Source organism: Olea europaea, unplaced genomic scaffold (assembly GCF_002742605.1).
Source record: "Olea europaea var. sylvestris unplaced genomic scaffold, O_europaea_v1 scaffold83, whole genome shotgun sequence".
Taxonomy (NCBI): domain Eukaryota; kingdom Viridiplantae; phylum Streptophyta; class Magnoliopsida; order Lamiales; family Oleaceae; genus Olea; species Olea europaea.
Genome location: NW_019266740.1, coordinates 1,262,939 through 1,281,422, shown reverse-complemented (window position 1 = coordinate 1,281,422; position 18,484 = coordinate 1,262,939). Strand labels below are relative to the sequence as shown.

The window sequence follows — 18,484 nt, the reverse complement described above, 5'->3', positions numbered from 1 at the left end:
AATTCATTTGTGGATAAAAACATGCCAAGATTCGGTACGAAAGATGCATAACCACTATAGAGATGAAATAATTATCCCTAACAATTCAGATTTCTACCACTTACATATTCTTCTTTGCAGTAAAAAATAATAATCAAATAATCCATTCAAAAAATAATGATGAAATTTCGTTCAATGTATTACATAAAACGAAAATGAAAAAAACCCAAAAATCTGTATCATAAAAAAATAGCAAATAAAATCAAAATAAATGTCATACTTTCACATATGTCTGTTAAATTATCCAAGCAAGTCATCTTAAAATAGTGGAGGCGGATCACGGCCCAGATTCTCAAATACTAAATCACGCATGAATTCTTCATCAGTCAAACTCATAAATACTTTAGCCAGACTCTCATCCGATCGAAACATTTTCATTACTTGCATTATGTCACGCTTTTCTATACTCATGCCTTGTAATTTTTCTAGAACCAACTGCCAATTGATATGGTTTAGCGTATCTAATGTTGCTTGAGTCTCCATAGCAATTGCAATTTTTTTAGATGATTCGGCAATGCTTGATAGGGCAACGAAACTCTCATCATTAGGTTGGGTACGTCGACGGCGAACTTTGTTAGTTCCTCCTTCGGCATTACGCTTAGGAGATCGAATGGGGCTTGGATCCGTATCCTCATTTTGACCATCAACTTCATGCACATTTTCATCTAAAATAATAATAAAATAAGAATTTGTTAGAAACTCTAATATAATACGAATTATATAATTTTTTATGTACGATCTAGTACGTACCATGATCGGGGGATAAAATGTCATTGTCGGTTACAGCACGATCTCCTGTAGCAGAATCATTTCCAAAGATAGCCTCCAAATCATCAAAACGAGAACAAAGTTTGGTCCTCCACTTTCCAAATTCCGGTTTGCCCTACAAGAAAAAGAGTGAAATATGTTTTACGCTAGTTAGTGGGCAAAATAAATTAGATTAGTAATATTTAAGGATCAATACTTTCATTGGTCAATGAAATTTTGTACCTTCAACAACTCCTCCCAAGCTAGTACATTCGCTGTGACACGTCCAGTGTGAGGATCTAACCCAAAACCACTCATGCTTAACAATTGACGAACTTCAACATATTCTTTTTTCAGAGTTTTCAATCGCGCCCTCACATTCTTATCAGACACCATGACTCCACATCCATTGTGCACGTTCTCGATTGCTTTGGACACGTGATATGATGAAAAGCCATCGTCACTTCTTTTGTGACTAGACAACACTTGATGTAGTAGTGCAGTTATCATACAACCGTCCATTGCATCACTCCAACGTATTTGACGATTTCGAGAATTAGGATCCGCTTGGGTTGAGCTTATTTCCTCCACATCTGAATGAAGGGTTGGTCTAGGAACTCGAAAAGGTGCCGCAGATCTTTGTCGAATTTTTGCCATGTATAGTGCAAGATTAACTGTTTATGGTCAACCAATAAATAAAAATATTTAAGAAAATTTCATGTCAACAATGTCTCCAATAACAACAATTCCAATTACAATATTTAAAATTCTAACAATCTTATGTCAACTATTATAGGACATGGGGAAAAAAAACAAAAAATCTACTTAATGTCAATACATCTTCAATTCAAGCAATTACTACATATGAAAGTCTAGTACATTTATATCCATTACATAGAAACGAAAAAACAAATAAAAAATTAAAAACAATAAAAAAAATCAGATATCAATCGAAATCAATTCCCGCATTCTGATTGGGAAGATAATCAGCCCACATTAAATCAGCAATCGCATTCCTCTTATTAGACCACACTTCCTGATTTGTGAAAGATATGTGAGCATTTGGAGTTTCATCTTCAGGTACGTCAATATGCGTAGGGTTAACCTCATCGTCACTACTATCTAAGTCGTCCTCCTCACAAACATCTTCAACATCATCAGTCCTTAAGAAGTTGTGGATGGCAGAACAGGCAAGAACTATCTTTGCTTGTGTGTCAATGTCGTGATAGGGTTGATGTCTCAAATATGCAAATCTTTTTTTCAGCAAACCAATTGTACGTTCAATAACATTGCGTAGAGATGAATGTCGAAAATTGAACAACTCCTTACTACTTTCAGGACGTTGACCTTCAATGTCTCTACGATGATAACGAGTCCTACGGTATGGTGCAAGAAAACTCGAAACCGATGGAAAGCCAGCGTCAACAAGGTAATATTTACCTAGGAAAGAGTCGTTCATAAGATGGTAGTTAGGTAATTATAACTTATGCGTGGAAGAAATATTTTCAAAATAGTGACACAACTTACCAATAGGAATTGTTAGCTTATGTCCTTGGCGTAATATTGCACTCCGTAACAATCGAACGTCATGTGCGGATCCCTCCCAACCGGCAAGCACGTAGGTAAATTTCATATCAAATGTGCAAGCTACTAAAACATTTTGGGAAATCACTTGCTTTCTATTGCGATATTTACCTTGCTCCTCTAAAGGCACATATGCAGCTATATGTGTACCATCGATTGCTCCTACGGCATCCTTTAAAAAACAATACTTTTCAAAATAAATGTGAATATTGAATTTTTAAGAAATGTGATGAAATAACTACAAACCACTAACTTGAAAAAAGGAGTACCATGGCTGCACATTTTCTTTTTCGTATGGTGAGTTATGAGGAGTGGCATTAATCACAACATCTCTATACAATCCAAGACAAGCGTGTAAGACTCTGTGAAAGTAAAAGCTCACTGTTTGACCAGAGCGAAAGAAAGTAAAACGTCCAGCGCGATTACGTTGGTCATGCCCGATTGTATTCAAAAAAATTGCGACTTGTTTCTCAATTCAAACGTATTTACTGTCAACCAATCCATAAGATCGCAAATGAGCACATAATCTTTGAAATGGACCTATTTTCATCCTAAGGAGATCACGACATATTGTATCACTCGTGCCAAATATTCGTGTAAGTGTTATTTCTCTTTCAGAATTCCAATTTGTATGAGGAGCTCTTGGAAGATGTCGTGCACGACGCCTAAGTTCGTTATATATCACAATCGCTTGCATGACCATCGTCCAAAATATACCTAAATGTTGTCGTCGGCATCGACGTTGATTCGTTGTTGTAGCCATGTTATAAACTACCACGGTAAATAAAGATTTGTTTACAAAGAATAACATAAAAGCATTACAGAATAAAAAGTTAATTGTAGCTACATCATAATAGAAAGTCATGGCATGCACTTCCAAGCATAATGTCAACTGGTTATATTAGAATTCTTAAAATCATTTTTTTCAATTTCATGCTTCCCTACCTCATTCACACCACAGTAATCCCCCAATTAATAGAATCAAGAACATAAACCCAAGGACATAAATTATTAAGCTACTTGTAAATCTTCAACTATCTCTCACAATTTCAATTTCATAAAGATTTTTTTTGGCCTCGTTAACATCTCAATTCCCGAAGATTTGGACGTTGATGATATGCGTTGGAGTAATTATGCAATTAATTCGAACGATACTGATAAAAAAGCGAAAAAACTTAAAGTATCCAATACAAGATGAAAGCGAAAACTTAAAAAAAAAATGCAAAGTGTTACGAGCTTTTCAAATTGGTTTCAATGGTAGTACAGTCGATTGAGTCCAAAGAATTTAAAGCAATTTGCAAATAGTGCCGAACAAAATTGGCACAGAAAAGGAAATCAAACCCAATGAGATGATTATAAACTAGAAATGATACAATCTGCCTTAAAATATGTCAATGTCATTAAAGAGTGACACGTTTATTCACTTAAATCTAGTCTTGAACATGTCCTCACTCACACAAAATGAAGTGGTCTCTTTTCAACTTTCTGTGGGAAACGTATTAGGATTTATTGTTCTTCATTTCCCTCTATGGCTGTTTATTTTTCCATAGGTGGCTATCATCCTAGAGGACATTCTGACGGCCAAACAAGAAGTTGATGCTGAATTTTTTGGTGAAGATCGAAGCTGGGCTCTTGGAGAGAGCAACGTGAGCCTCTTTCTTGACTTCAATGACATGCCACTCTCTCATTTTTACATAACTGTTTTATAATACCACTCATTCAACTTACAAAGCACATATTTGACGTGGAGGCACAATTGTCAAAATTGCATGATCATGATAAGAATTGTTCAAATTAAATTTGAATTGCACGAAAATGGTATGAAACTGTACAAGGAATCTCACATAACCTATGACTTGGTAGCAATTGGCAAACTTTGTGATAAACATAAACAAGCACCCGATTGGATAGTTTAAATACTAACGACTATTTTAACTTCTTTTTTCTTCAAGCATCAACTAGTGTTTCTGAACGTCTTCAATGCTTGAGAATTCAAGACCTCTGTTTTTTAAGGATCTTGATACTTTAATTTTTGTAGAGTTCTTTTACACCTAAACTGATATCAACATATATCACCTTCAAATAGAGTGGCTTTTAAAGCATGGTTCAACCAAAAAGTACGAATCACAGAGCAAAAGGAAAGATGACATTAACAAGAACTGAGACGGTAAGACTGAACCTCTTCCATAAGCTTCCTCTTTGAGGTGCAGAAATTTTCTCAAGTCGGGAAAAAAAGTTGGTTCATAGTGGCAGTAAATTACTTCACTAGGGACCAACAATAGTTTATTCACCATACTGGGAATAAGATAGAGTGAAGTTCTGAAATTAAGCAGAAGATATAAATATTTCCCAGATAGACAATATTAAGGCTCACTGAGCTTATCATGATTAATAATTCCATCACTTCTCAAACGTGGTGAATCTGGCATATCCTTCTTTGGAGGTGTCCAAAGCCATCTTAACTGATCCTCTCTCAACTTATCCTTCATAGATGCCATATTCACCAATTCACCTATTTACCTTCTTATTTTACTAGAAACCGGTCTTAATGTTCTCATCTCAATCAAATGCTGTTTACATATCAACGCAAAGAAAATATATCAAGTTCTCACTTTTTATAGAAAACATCATCAGTAAACAATGAAATTATAGTCATCCAGTTCTCTAAAATCCAAACTAACAAACAAAAGATAAGAGACTATTCTCCCTTAGATAGGGAGGCGACGATAAGCTAAATGATGGAAAGTGACCAGCGATCAGTACAATCGAATTTCCTATGCTCAATCCAATAATTGCAATCAATGACACACGACCACCGATAACAACAGCAACACCGAAAAATAATACCAACCCAGACCACCGGCTTCCTAATGATTGATGAACAAGGCTAGGCGATCCAATTTATAGACAATTAAAGGGGATATAAACGGCTAGATAACCTTGTGGAAATCGGATACTTCGTAAGTCGGTGAGTTTTAGGCGGTGATGATTGTCAAAGTCATCGAGAAAATACCATAAACCCAGATTCTTGGAATGATTACCCAACTCTGGAAGCAAAGAATCGTGAGTTCTTCCTCTGGCTCTGTTGAATTGATGAGAGAGAGGGTAGAGATTTGTAAGGGGTAGAGAGGAGAGAGAGAGATATTTTTAACGTAGGGATGAGAGTGAAAGAGATTAACGTGGGTTGGTTACTAGAATTTTTGGAGAGATAAAATTCCATGGAAGTTTTCAGGGAAAATGAGGTCACGTGACCAAAAAAAGGAAAATATTTTCCTTAGAAAAAATTGTCAATCAAACAAGACAAAAGTAGAAAATTAGGTGGAAAAAACCCATTTTCCATGGAAAATATGTGCAATCAAACACACCCTAAAGGTTTTAAAGTGATAATTAGATTTATCAAAATCTTTCCCTTTAACTAACAGATTATCTCCATTTTGACCATCTTTAGAACCGGATTTCATCTCTAGAACTTTATTTCTAAGGGCATCTATGAGTATATCAATAATGAATTATCCCCTCCCATATTCTAGAGCAACTTTGATGTCTTTATGTCTGTCACTAATGAGGTTTGATCGGGCTAAAGCCATCTAATCTTTTGAAAGCTTTAATCACAGTTCGCCAAGTTTTGGGTAAGTTTTGTAAATCTATTCAATTTTTCATCCAAATCAATTAAGGGAACCATTTTAAAAGAAAAGAATTGCTTTAACTGACAGCATTTATTTGGAGTATATCACATTTTCAAATAAGTACAAGAAAGTGGTGCTCCGTGCAACTTCTTTTGTTTAGCTTTCTTTGCAGGAAGTAAGTCAGCAGGCTAATTATTGTCTAACACCCTAACACATCTCATTTGCATTAAATAACCTTCATTTTTTTATTTCTTCACATATTGAAATCACATTTTCCATCAAAATGATTAACTTCAAACTTATCAAAAGCTATATTATAAACAAGTATGACTCACGGGCTTAAGACAGTTTCACAAATTTGCAAAGAATAACAAGAATACAGATTAGTGTCAATCACAAAATCATAGTAATACACTTAGTAAAAAAAGATTTCACAAATTTAGCGAGTTTTAATCTCAATCAAAGAACATGTAGAGCAAAACCACACAAATATAGATCACAACTCAATGTTTTAGAGATTTCTCCTTCAATATCCTCCAAGATGTATACTCGTACTGGATTTATCTCAGATTTCCAGTGGACATAGATTAATCTCCAGGGGTCTCATTATATGGTAAATTAAGGGGAAAAAACAAGAAACTTTAAATTTTTAAACTTCCCAAAAATTAAAGATCTTACCTGCAAATTTGTAAAACTCAATTTCCTTTCGGTTTTGCTTAGCATCAATTCTAAATATTTCAGATCTACAATAGATCTACCATTTTTTGCAAAGATCTAGGTATCTTGTCCTCAGTTCTTACTCTGACACCACTGAATGGCTAGATAACACGATATCAAACTCAAGATACAAAATAATCTCAACTTGACAGAATGCAAAACTTGTAAAAAATTAAAAGATTGAACAAAAAGAATTTTTCGATGAAAGCCCCAAAAGTTCAACGACTACTTCTAACGCCCATTTCCCTGTTGAGCATCCAGTAAATTTGATATTTGCTCAATTACACCATATAGCCCCAAAAATGGTAAAGAATGTTACCAAGTTTATAATCAATACACAGAGATGGTAGAAAAGACTTATCTCTTTTAAGAAAACTATTGACCTATAGAAGAATCACATAAGAAACCTCAAAGCATCTCTCTGAATATTACAGTAAACTAACACATCACAATCTCGAATGAGGTGATCAAGAAGAAGATTTCAGATCAAACCCTAGCCAAGTGAAATGGCATATATGAGACATACACAGTAATCATCCTAATGCCAATTCAAGGACCAGATTTTCACCAAGTGCGACGTTAACTTCCAAATTTTGGGAGCACATAATAGATTACCAGTTCGAGCCTCAACACAAGTAAAGGGGGTAATACATGTTGGAGAATTTAATGCTTTAAATTATTGGATCTTTCATGTTAAATCATCGAGAAATATAAGAATTAAAGCGGAAGCGTACCTGAATCAAACATGGTTAATGCAATATGAATTTCGCGGTATGATCTTCCAAATCTACACACAGTCTCATTTTCCTCTCTGTGATGGGATGCAGTAGAGAATGAATAATATGTTGCATTGCGTGTGATCTGGGGACCATAACCTATTTATATAAGGATGCACTTTGACCTAATTCGGCCCATCATAGAATTAGGACTTGGGCCTGGTCTCTACACATATGTAAACCCATACTTTAACTGGATACATTAAAATCCAAAACTGAAGCCTTGTTAGATCACTTTAATTGGGCTCAACTGAATTCGATAGCCTATAATTTAACACACCATTATTTACACATACAAGCCCATCTTTAATTAAAAATCCTTACAATCTCCCACTTGGGCTATATGTGTCACCTTATAATTGTGCATTAAAATAACCTTATGAGTACTCAGAATTTTGCTATCATTACCAAATGTATCCCCAAACAATCCCGTCCATCAATCATATCAACATAGGATCAAAGCGGCTTTCGCTGCTTTCACGTAGCTAAACCCATCAATGATCACGTATATCAATATAACCGAATGACATAGATCAAGCATGGATGTGTAGCATGGAAATTACATGTAATGTGATCTGTAACATGCCTATTTCCAACTGGTCCACCTTAATACCTTAGTGAGATCATTTTAAACAAGTTCAGTGATAATTAACCAAATAACTTTATAATTGAAAATAACTTTAACTTTAAACCGTATCCAAAATAACAGTACATGTGTCCATTATGAAAAGCAAAAAATGCAAACTCCCACTGAAACTAGATATCCTCAAGAGACATTACACCCATATGAGCAGTGTGCTCATGAAAGACCTTGGGTATCAATCCCCTAGTAAGCCGATCCACAACCATGGAGTTTGTCCCAATATGCTCTATTGACACCTGTCCACTCTGAACTCTTTCTTTAACAGCAAGGAACTTGATCTCTATGTGTTTTGACTTTGTCGAGCTCCTGTTGTTATTGGAATACAACACTACTGATTTATTATCACAAAATATCTTAAGTGGTCTTTCTATATTGTCCACAATACGCAGCCCAGTGACAAAATTACGCAGCCATATTCCATGATTTGATACCTCGTAACACGCTATAAACTCCGCTGCCATAGTGGAAGTAGCTATGAGTGTCTGCTTAGCACTCTTCCATGAAATAGCACCTCCAGCAAGCAGGTAAATATAGCCTGAAGTGGATCTCCTACTATCTTGGCATCCCGCGAAATCGAAATCAGAATAATCGATGATCTCCAACTGATCCGATCTCCTGTATGTGAGCATGTAGTCTTTTCGTTCTCTGTAAATACCGCATGACCCGTTTGGCTGCTTTCCAATGATCCATTCTCGGGTTACTTAAATATCTCCCTAGCATCCCAGCGATGTACGCTATATCCGGATGCGTACAAATCTGAGCATACATCAGACTCCCTATAACTAAGGAATAAGGAATTTTCTGCATTTCTTTAATTTTCAAGTCATTTTTAGAGCACTGACTTAAGCTGAACTTGTCACCTTTAGCCACAGGGGTGTCACATGGTTTACAATCTTGCATGCCATATCTTTTAAGTATCTTTTCGATATAGCTCTTTTGTGATAATCCAAGAATACCTCGAGAACGATCTCAGTGTATCTAAATTCCTAATACAAAAGAGGCATCACCAAAATCTTTAATCTCAAAATTCTTTGCTAGAAATCTCTTGGTTTCATGCAATAAGCCTATATCATTGTTGGCAAGTAATATGTCATCGACATATAAAACCAAAAAAATATACTTGCTCCCACTGAACTTGTGGTATATACAATCATCAACCAAATTCATCTCAAAACCAAATGAGATGATCACCTGATGAAACTTGTAATATCATTGACGAGATGCCTGTTTGAGTCCATAGATGGATTTCTTTAATTTACAAACCATTTGCTTTGCATCGTCCGATATAAAGTTTTCTGGTTGTACCATATAAATTATTTCATCAATGTCACCATTAAGAAACGCTATCTTAACATCCATCTGATGTAGCTCAAGATCGAAATGTGCTACCAATGCCATTATAGTCCTGAAAGAGTCTTTCGAAGAAACCGGAGAGAAAGTCTCTTTATAATCGATGCCTTCTTTCTGTGTAAAGCCTTTTGCGACAAGACGAGCCTTACACCTCTCTACATCACCTTTCGAATCCCTCTTGGTCTTAAATATCCATTTGCAACCAATGAGTTTCGCACCTTCAGGCAATGGAACGAGGTCCCATATGTCATTGTCCTTCATGGACTTTATCTCTTCATTCATAGCATCGAGCCACTTTTGAGAGTTAGAACTTTCCATGGCTTGACGGAAGTTGATCGGATCATCTTCCACCATTCCAATGTCAACTTCATGTTCTTGAAGAAATACGATGTAATCATTCGAAATCGCACTTCTCCTCTCTCTAGTGGATCTTCTTAATGGCATTGGTTCTTGAGTGTGTAGAGTTTGTTATTCTGGAACAATTTGTTGATTTTGAGAGGGAGGTATGACATTGTCTTGATCCAGAGTTGCTTCTTGAACAATATCAGGGATAGAAACCTGATCATTGTCAATGGCAATTGGAGGAATTTCAACATATTCCTCCTCAAAGACAAAGCCTGTAACCCTTTCTCCCCCCGCAAACTCAACATCCTCAAAGAACCTAACATTTCCTGTCTCGAAAATTGCCTTAGTTGTGGGATCATAAAACTTGTAACCCCTGGACCTTTTAGAATATCCAATGAAATAGCAACTGATGGTCCTTGCGTCCAGTTTTTTTTCATTTGGCTTATAGGGCCTTGCCTCAGCTGGACACCCCCAAATATGTATATGCTTCAAACTAGGCTTCTTGCCCGTCCAAAGCTCATATGGGGTTTTATCAGTGACCTTAGTTGGAACTCTGTTAAGTATATAAGTTGCAGTCTTTAATGCTTCACCCCAGAGAGATTCTGGTAAGGTAGAATGACTAATCATATTCTCACCATGTCCTTAAGCGTTCTGTTTCGTCTTTCAGCAACACCATTCATAGTGGGCGAACCCGGCATAGTGTACTGTGGGACGATACCGCATTTCTCTAGGAATTTAGCAAACGGTCCTGGACGCTGTTCACCTGAACCGTCATATCTGTCATAGTATTCACCTCCACGGTCAGATATGACACTTTTAATCCTTTTGCCGAGTTGGTTCTCAACTTCAGCTTTATATTCTTTGAACACATCCAGTTACTGTGATTTTTCATGAATGAGATATATGTAGCCATATCTTGAAAAGTCGTCTATGAACGTTATAAAAATATTGTTGACCATTCCAAGAACCCGTAGGGAATGGTCCACAAATATCCGTGTATATAAGTTCTAAGACGTCCAAAGTCCTATTGGCTTGAAATCTCCTTTTATTGGTTTGTTTTCACTTTATACAGTTGACACACAAATCATAATCTGTGAAGTCAAGAGGGTCGAGAATTCTGTCAGACACAAGTCTCTCAATTCTCCTTTTGGAGATTTGACCTAATCTCTTGTGCCACAACGAGGCAGAATTCTCGTCGTTTAATTTTTGCTTTACACCTCGAGTACTTACATGCAAGGTTTCATTATAAGAAGCAATTGTATCAATTGAATAAAGATTATCGTAACCTGATAAAGAACCGGAACCAATCAATTTTGAATCATGAAACAAACTAAATTTTCCATTTCCAAAAGAACAAGTATAACCAGATTTGTCCAAAACAGAAATAGAAATCAAATTCCGTCTAAAAGACGGTACAATAAATGTCTCAACAAGATCCAAATAAAATCCAGTCTTTAACAATAATCTAAATTTTCCTATTGCCTCTACTTCCATTCTATTGCCATCGCCAGCATAGATGTATCTTTCACCATCACTTGGTTTTCGGCAACTCAGGCAACCTTGCATAGACATACTGATGTGAGTTGTTGCACCAGAATCTATCCACCATGTATGTCTAAGTACCGAAGTTAAATTAACCTCAAAACAAACCAAATGAAGAAGAGTATCTTTCTTTACACGCCATGCGTGGTAACTGGTGCAATTCTTCTTCTTATGACCTGCAGCTCCACAGATGAAACAACCGCCTTTAGTTGGTTCCTTATGCTGTTTCTTTTGCGGTGCCGTACCTACAGATTCCTTATTAATCTTTCTTTTCTTGTTGCTTTTGTCCTTAGAGGTGGTGTCTAAATGAACACTTTATGTCTTTTCATGCGTCAGTCTTTCCTCTTCTTGGACACAGTGTGAGATGAGCTCATTAAGGGACCATGAGTCCTTTTGACAGTTGTAGCTCACCTTGAATTGACTGAAATGTGCCGGAAGGGATATCAGAACCAAGTGTACTAACAAGTTTTCAGATAAATCCAACTTGAGCGCCTTTAGTTTTGAAGCAATGTGAGACATTTCCATAATGTACTCCCGAATGTTTCCTTTCCCTTTATACCCCATTGAGACAAGATTTGTCAAAAGTGTACTTGTTTCAGCCTTTTCATTCTTGGCAAACCTCTTCTCAAGGTCCTCAAGGAAACCCTTAGCAGTAGTCACCTTATCAGACATAGTGCCCCGGAATGCTTCTGGAATAACACGCTTAATGACCATTAAGCTTATGCGGTTCGATCATTCCCACTTTTCCATCTCCCTCTTGTCATCAGAGGTACTTTTATCAGTAAGTACAGCAGGTTGATCGACCCGTGAAGCAAGGTCTCGGTCCATGACTTCGAGAACAGTCATAACGTTCTCTTGCCATGCCCTGAAGTTTGTGCCATTTAACATTGGAATTGAATTGATGCTAGCAGAGATATTAGCAGCAGAACCTGAAACTGAATTAGAGAACATTTATTATGAATAGCTCATATGAATATCTTTAATATGCAAATAATAATAATAATAATAATAATAATAATAATAATAATAATCTCAAATAGTGGTAGGGCCCATCACAAGATACCAAGCACAAATCAATATCCAGTCTTTGGACAGAAATATTGACTTGTAAGCGGTACTCTTGGCGTAGTGATTAAACATTGACGATAAAACAACGTGTCAATCAATAAACCTTTCTTTGGACCGATTTATTGATCACACATTAAACCAAATAATCGTCACACGTTTATCACCACAGGTGCACGTGTATTCGGCTAAATATTGACCTTCCTTTGGGCCGACCAATATTCCATAAATAACACGTGCACAAACACTTTTTAACATTTTAAGTTAGTCAATATTCACAAGAGAGGTTGTTTTGACAACATGTTGCTTTAGCAACATGTTGTTTCAATTAACTAACTTTTGAATATTATATCTCTTTAAAAGAGTCTTTAATACCAAAATTTGAGAAAGTGAATTACCAATTTTGCATATTTTGATTAGTTTTAAACTTTAGGGGCCTTAGGATTAATAATTCAAAACTTTAAGGGGGCAAAATTAATTAATTTCAAACTTTAGGGGTTGAAATTAATAAACTTGAAACTTTAGGGATCAAAATTAATTAATTCAATACTTTAGAGGATCAATTAGAACAAATTTTAAAACTTTAGGGGCCAAAATTGACCAATTCAAAACTTTAGGGATCAAATTTTAAAAATTTGAAACTTTAGAGGTCAATTTGAATTAATTATGAACTTAGGGGGCCAATTTGAATTAATAATTAAATTTTGAGGGCTTTAATTATAATTTCAGAACTTTAATGGCCCGAATTAATTAATTTTAAAACCTTAGGGACTGAATTATTAAATCTGAAACTTAAAGGCCCAAATCTCAATACAACTTAAAGGTTAGGGATCTGCAGACGCCGGCGGCAGACCCGCCGCCGGCCAATTCAATTTTTTTTTTTTTTTTTAAATCTGAATCTCAAAAATTCCGAATTCCAAATCTGAATTTTCTAAACTAATTAATCTGAATGAAAATAACAAGAATTATACCGCAAAAATTTTCAAATTTAACAAAATATATAACCAAAAATTGTTAAATCTAAAAATTTCAAAATATATTGCAAGAACCAAACTAAAACCTTTGATTCTTAATGGTTTAACATGAAGAGGCTCTGATACCACTTGTTGGAGAATTTAATGCTTTAAATTACTGGATCTTTCATGTTAAATCATCGAGAAATATAAGAATAAAAGCGGAAGCATACCTGAATCAGACATGGTTAATGCAATATGAATTTCGCGGTATGATCTTCCAAATCTACACGCAGTCTCCTTTTCCTCTCTGTGATGGGATGCAGTAGAGAATAAATAATATATTGCATTGCGTGTGATCTGAGGACCATAACTTATTTATATAGGGATGCCCTTTGAACTAATTCGGCCCATCATAGAATTAGGACTTGGGCCCTGTCTCTACACATATGTAAACCCATATTTTAACTAGATACATTAAAGCCCAAAATCGAAGCCTTATTAGATCACTTTAATTGGGCTAAACTGAATTCGATAGCCTATAATTTAACACACAATTATCTACACATGCAAACCCATCTTTAATTAAAAATCCCGGCAATACATAGTTCCTTACCCAATAGAGGAATATAATTTTTCCATGTAAGGACAAGCTGACAAATAAGTTTTATTATGAAGGTGATTACGAAATCCACCATTTACAAGAAGATTTTAAAAGAGGCACTTCGGGAGAAGAATTCAATGAACTCTATTCTTTACTTTCATTTCGCGTCACTCAACTTTAAAAAATGTCAATTAAATCATCAAACTTTATTACTATTTCTCTATCTTACTCCATTACACTTTAGGACGAAGCTTCACGTACAAGGCGGTACTCACAAGATTCAGCCAGGACAGACACAAGGACGGGGTCCACGCAATTTTTTTTTAAAGCAGGTCGGTGGGACCAACCTGTAGCTACAGTGAGGGGGCTTGTAAGCCCCCTGTAGAACATTGCCCTGCAGGGATTGTTCTACATTTTATTACTATTTCTCTATCTCACTCCATTACACAGAGTGCAATTTACAAGGTATACAGGTATCTAAAATTATCAGATACATTTGATCCGTTAGTTATCATTCTCTAACTCCAAAATGACAAAGATTCTATAACTCGTATTGTGGTCATTATTGGAGTGATCGATGCATGCAATTGTCCATACTTAGACTCATACTTTTGGAGCCAATTGGAATACATGACGAAGACACCTATATTTTTCAGAACTAATTTTGATTAAAAAATAAAATAAAATAAAAAATAAGAGGTTTCAAAATAAACTAAGAATTTTAACTATCATAAATGAGGCCTACAACCTGTACAAATAGTGTCATTTGACATGTATACAAAAAAAAGAAAAAAATCTATTATCACATATTCTTTTTATTATGAAACTAGGCTAACTTTTGCGTCTAAGTAGAACATATTTACATTTATTTTATTGAGATATGTTACTTGAAATTAATGGTCACAAGAAAGTCAAATATTAAAAATTCTTGACTTAACAAGAATCACACATTCTTCGGAATACAAAGCTCTTCTACTTATTTTGCTCACGCAAGAAAAAAATTCATTAATTTTCTGAAGTTTGAATGTTCATATTTATGGGAGGTAATGTATTATACTCCGACACAAATTCGTAGTGTTGTTTTTTGGTAAAAATAAATTGGCAGGGCTAATCTCATCAATTAGTGGATTTTAATTGAAAGTGAAAAAATTAAAAAATAAAGCAACACAAATAGTTCTCTCACTAGCAATATCCTATATTCTCTCTCCTTCGACTTTTGAGTTCTTCATCATGAAGAAAAGTTAAATTGTTAAAAGGAAAACAAATTTTATAAATTTAAAATCTGTCTTTAATATGTCCATCGCGAGTAGGTTATATTCATTTTATTATCAATAGATATTGAAAATTTTTTTTAATGTGAATGGAACTCTACACGAGCACGTTATACCTTTTAACGAGTTATTCTCATATTAGAACAACGAATGTAACAAGTGGTATTTTGGAAATATTATATAATAACAGTACTCAAGAAGATACATTATGGTTCGTGTCACTATATTCCTAAAAAGGAATTCCATGCCCCTCTGTCGTGCCCTTTATGCTTTTTCATCCCCAATATGCTCATATTAGGTTAAATATATAACGTCTTCATTTCATTGTGTGTTTGTGATGATTTAATTGAAAGCTACTTATTTAATTTCAAAAAAAAGGGGGGGATTCCCTTAAAAGCAATATATTTGACACCTACCTCATGCAATGCAGCAAGAAATTGTTTAATTGGATTCCTAAAAACTAAAACATAATTAAGGTTTTTCTTATAAGCATGCGAAGCTATGCAAAATGGCAATGAGGCAGTTTCGGGGTGGGGCGAGGCAATTGTTTCCCCGATATATATATATATATATATATACACACACACATACACACACGAAAGAAAATGAAAATTCTATATTCCTTGATGATACAATTAAATTTTTACATAGTAAAAATTAGGGTAGTGCTATGGGTACATTGGGAGTGCTAAAAGGGTGTCCAAAACACCCTCCTATTGGAGAGGCGTCTGGCCCCACTGACGCCCCTCCAATAGGGGGGTGCCGGGTGTCCATAATCTTATGGCACCCCCAATGTACAAGGAGAATAATCCTAAAAATACTGTCATGTAAATTTATGTAGTATACATATTCATTCTACAATTTCATATAATATCACATTCAAATTTACTAAGAGATTACACAAATATGAGAGCTAGGGTTTCAAGATAGAGTCATGAGAAGACAACAAAAAGAGAGAATATATGATTTTGTCGAATAATGAAATAATACAGGGAAGAAACGGTAAGTTTTTCTCTAAATAGAATGAAAAGTTGGCAATTTGGTGTTCGATAATTATATTATGGACGTCTAGTTCTTTAGCTATCACCCTTTCTCGTACAAAATGAATACCAACCTCTATATGATTTATTATTTGATGGAATCCATGGTTTGTTGCCAGTAGTTGCGTGTGTTAGAGCCTAATATTTTGACTCAATACTGAAATAATCACTTTTTGCTTTCTGGAGTACCACAAAATATATAAGATTACCACCAAGAAAGACACAATAGCCTACGGTAGACATCCTCTTATCAACACAACTTGCCAATCTGCATATGAGAAGGCTTCCAACTTCAATCCAGAAGCTGAATTGATGTGGATTAAGAGCCCAGGGCAGCCCAAGTCCAAACCATCTTTTCTTATTAAAAAGAATGTTTCAACGATTTTTGTTTTTTCTTCAACATACTAGTCCAGTATAAAAATAAAAAATAAAAATTATAATCCTCTCATTCCGTCCCTAGTTCTTAAGATATCTCAAATTCTATGTGCCATCTGGCTTAAATTTTGAATAATGTTATTTACAGTATTTTACTATCGCGGTTATTTTACACGACATACATGTAACGATTAGTGACTTGATATATGAGGTAAAAAAATTACTATTTTAATACATCAAATCGCCAACCTTTATATAGGATGCCACGTAAGACGACGATTATGAATAACATTACTCTTAAATTTTACCCCGAATAAAATTGAAATGGTGAAAATTAGCGCAGCCAACTAATTGACAAATAGGCCCAATTTATTCTTAAAGTTGGTTGACTATATTTATACAATATTTTTATTTGTTATATAGGCCTTGTTTGAGCCACATTATTTGAAATAAAAAAAAATACATTTTTTAACAGTAATTTGTCATATTTTCAACTACACAATCTTTAATAAAATTATATTACACGCAAATTCAAAATATTTTCTTATTTTTTAATCACACATTTTCTATCAATATACTATTCAAAAATACATTTTCTTTCCAATAATGTGACTCAAACAAGGGCATGATATTTTCATTATACACAAAGTCATCAACGTTTGCTTACTTTAATACCGTTTTATTGAGTTTTTTTCTTCAACCTTCCATTAATTAACACCTTTCGTCGTTGATGATTGTTTGTGTCAAAATATTTAGTTGTGTGCTTTGGAAAGATGGAACACCTTCGTATTTGTTGTTCTCTAAAAATATGATGAGCAACTAAATCATTTTACATCATTCAAAAATCGTTATCATAAACGAGATAGTAGGCAAAAAAAATTTAAGAGTTTAAGAGCCTATTTGGTTTGAAGTAAAATCTGATTTTAATTTAAATTAATGTCAAATAATCAATATTAATCACATTTTCTATGGACACATTTCAAAACTTTCTATCATAATCTACTAAAAAAGTTAATTTTTATCCCTGTCAAAGCATTATAATGAATAAAAATTAAGAGCTTTAAATGTAATTTAAAATTGTGATGTCAATATTTTTCCCAATTTCCACTATGGTCCCCATCCACCAAAATTTGCCCTAACTTTGCAACTTTGAAATTATTATACACCCATCCTCCACTTTGTATATATTTACTCATTTATCTCCTGCAATAATCCACTAACCAGAGCCAGCCAGAGGCATTGCGGATTCATGAGTCAACCTCTATTAATTACTTTCACCGTTTCGTCCAAGTAATCTCTTTCTATATCTCCATCTGTTCTATATATAAGCTTTTCTCAATTTATCATTCATCTGAAATCGTCCGATCATCGATTACAGGAGGTTAGTTCTTTTTAAAAAAATTCTAGCTAAAACCACTGTCTAATTGTCCGTTCTTACATGAATTTTCGTCTGATTATGCGATTTTTCTGATTAATTATTATTATTATTATTATTATTATTATTATTATTATTATTATTATTATTATTAAACCTCTCTGGTTTGCTTATTCTTCCTTTTCCGATTGAAGGTTGTTAGCCTGATTTTTCTCGAGCCTACATCCGATTATCGTAATGTTATAAAAATTTTCTACCGGTTAATCAATTGTTGTTTTCCGTTTTATTCTTTTAAATTTGAACTGCGTCATATTTTACCGATATTGGTGGAGATGTTCTGTCACTACGCTATTCGTTGATATTTTTCCCTTCTATAAATGATCTGTGTTGTTTATGGGTATGTGCATTTGCTCCAATAAAATGCCTTATTAA

At 34.6% G+C, this 18,484-nt stretch overlaps 2 protein-coding genes across 11 annotated transcripts in view; one reads left to right on the top strand and one right to left on the bottom strand.

Annotated features, from left to right (window-relative positions):
- Positions 1-1,732: 1,732 nt before the first annotated feature.
- LOC111391725 (putative nuclease HARBI1) lies at positions 1,733-2,805 on the bottom strand. The gene is made up of 4 exons (XM_023016974.1): positions 2,753-2,805; positions 2,624-2,702; positions 2,314-2,542; positions 1,733-2,226 (listed from the first exon to the last, which is right to left on the bottom strand). Exons 1-4 carry the CDS (start codon positions 2,803-2,805, stop codon positions 1,733-1,735), a joined length of 855 nt encoding a protein of 284 aa, XP_022872742.1.
- Positions 2,806-17,869: 15,064 nt separating this feature from the next.
- LOC111391768 (E3 ubiquitin-protein ligase MBR2-like) overlaps positions 17,870-18,484 on the top strand; it is a 9,051-nt gene continuing 8,436 nt past the window's right edge. For 9 of the 10 annotated variants that reach the window (XM_023017021.1, XM_023017020.1, XM_023017019.1 and 6 more), the window contains exon 1: positions 17,871-18,058. The gene's annotated coding sequence lies outside the window, so the exon portion shown is untranslated. Of the gene's footprint in view, positions 18,059-18,484 lie in introns of all 10 variants that reach the window. The other variant, XM_023017025.1, reaches the window with a different exon arrangement.

Bases quoted from the DNA above. Each gene is read 5' to 3' on its own strand.
- LOC111391725 (XM_023016974.1), bottom strand. From the start codon at position 2,805: ATGACCAACGTAATCGCGCTGGACGTTTTACTTTCTTTCGCTCTGGTC. The intron at 2,703-2,752 runs GTGAGCTTTTAC...TGGATTGTATAG, and splicing joins TCTTTCGCTCTGGTCAAACA to AGATGTTGTGATTAATGCCA. The intron at 2,543-2,623 runs GTTAGTGGTTTG...TGTTTTTTAAAG, and splicing joins CATGGTACTCCTTTTTTCAA to GATGCCGTAGGAGCAATCGA.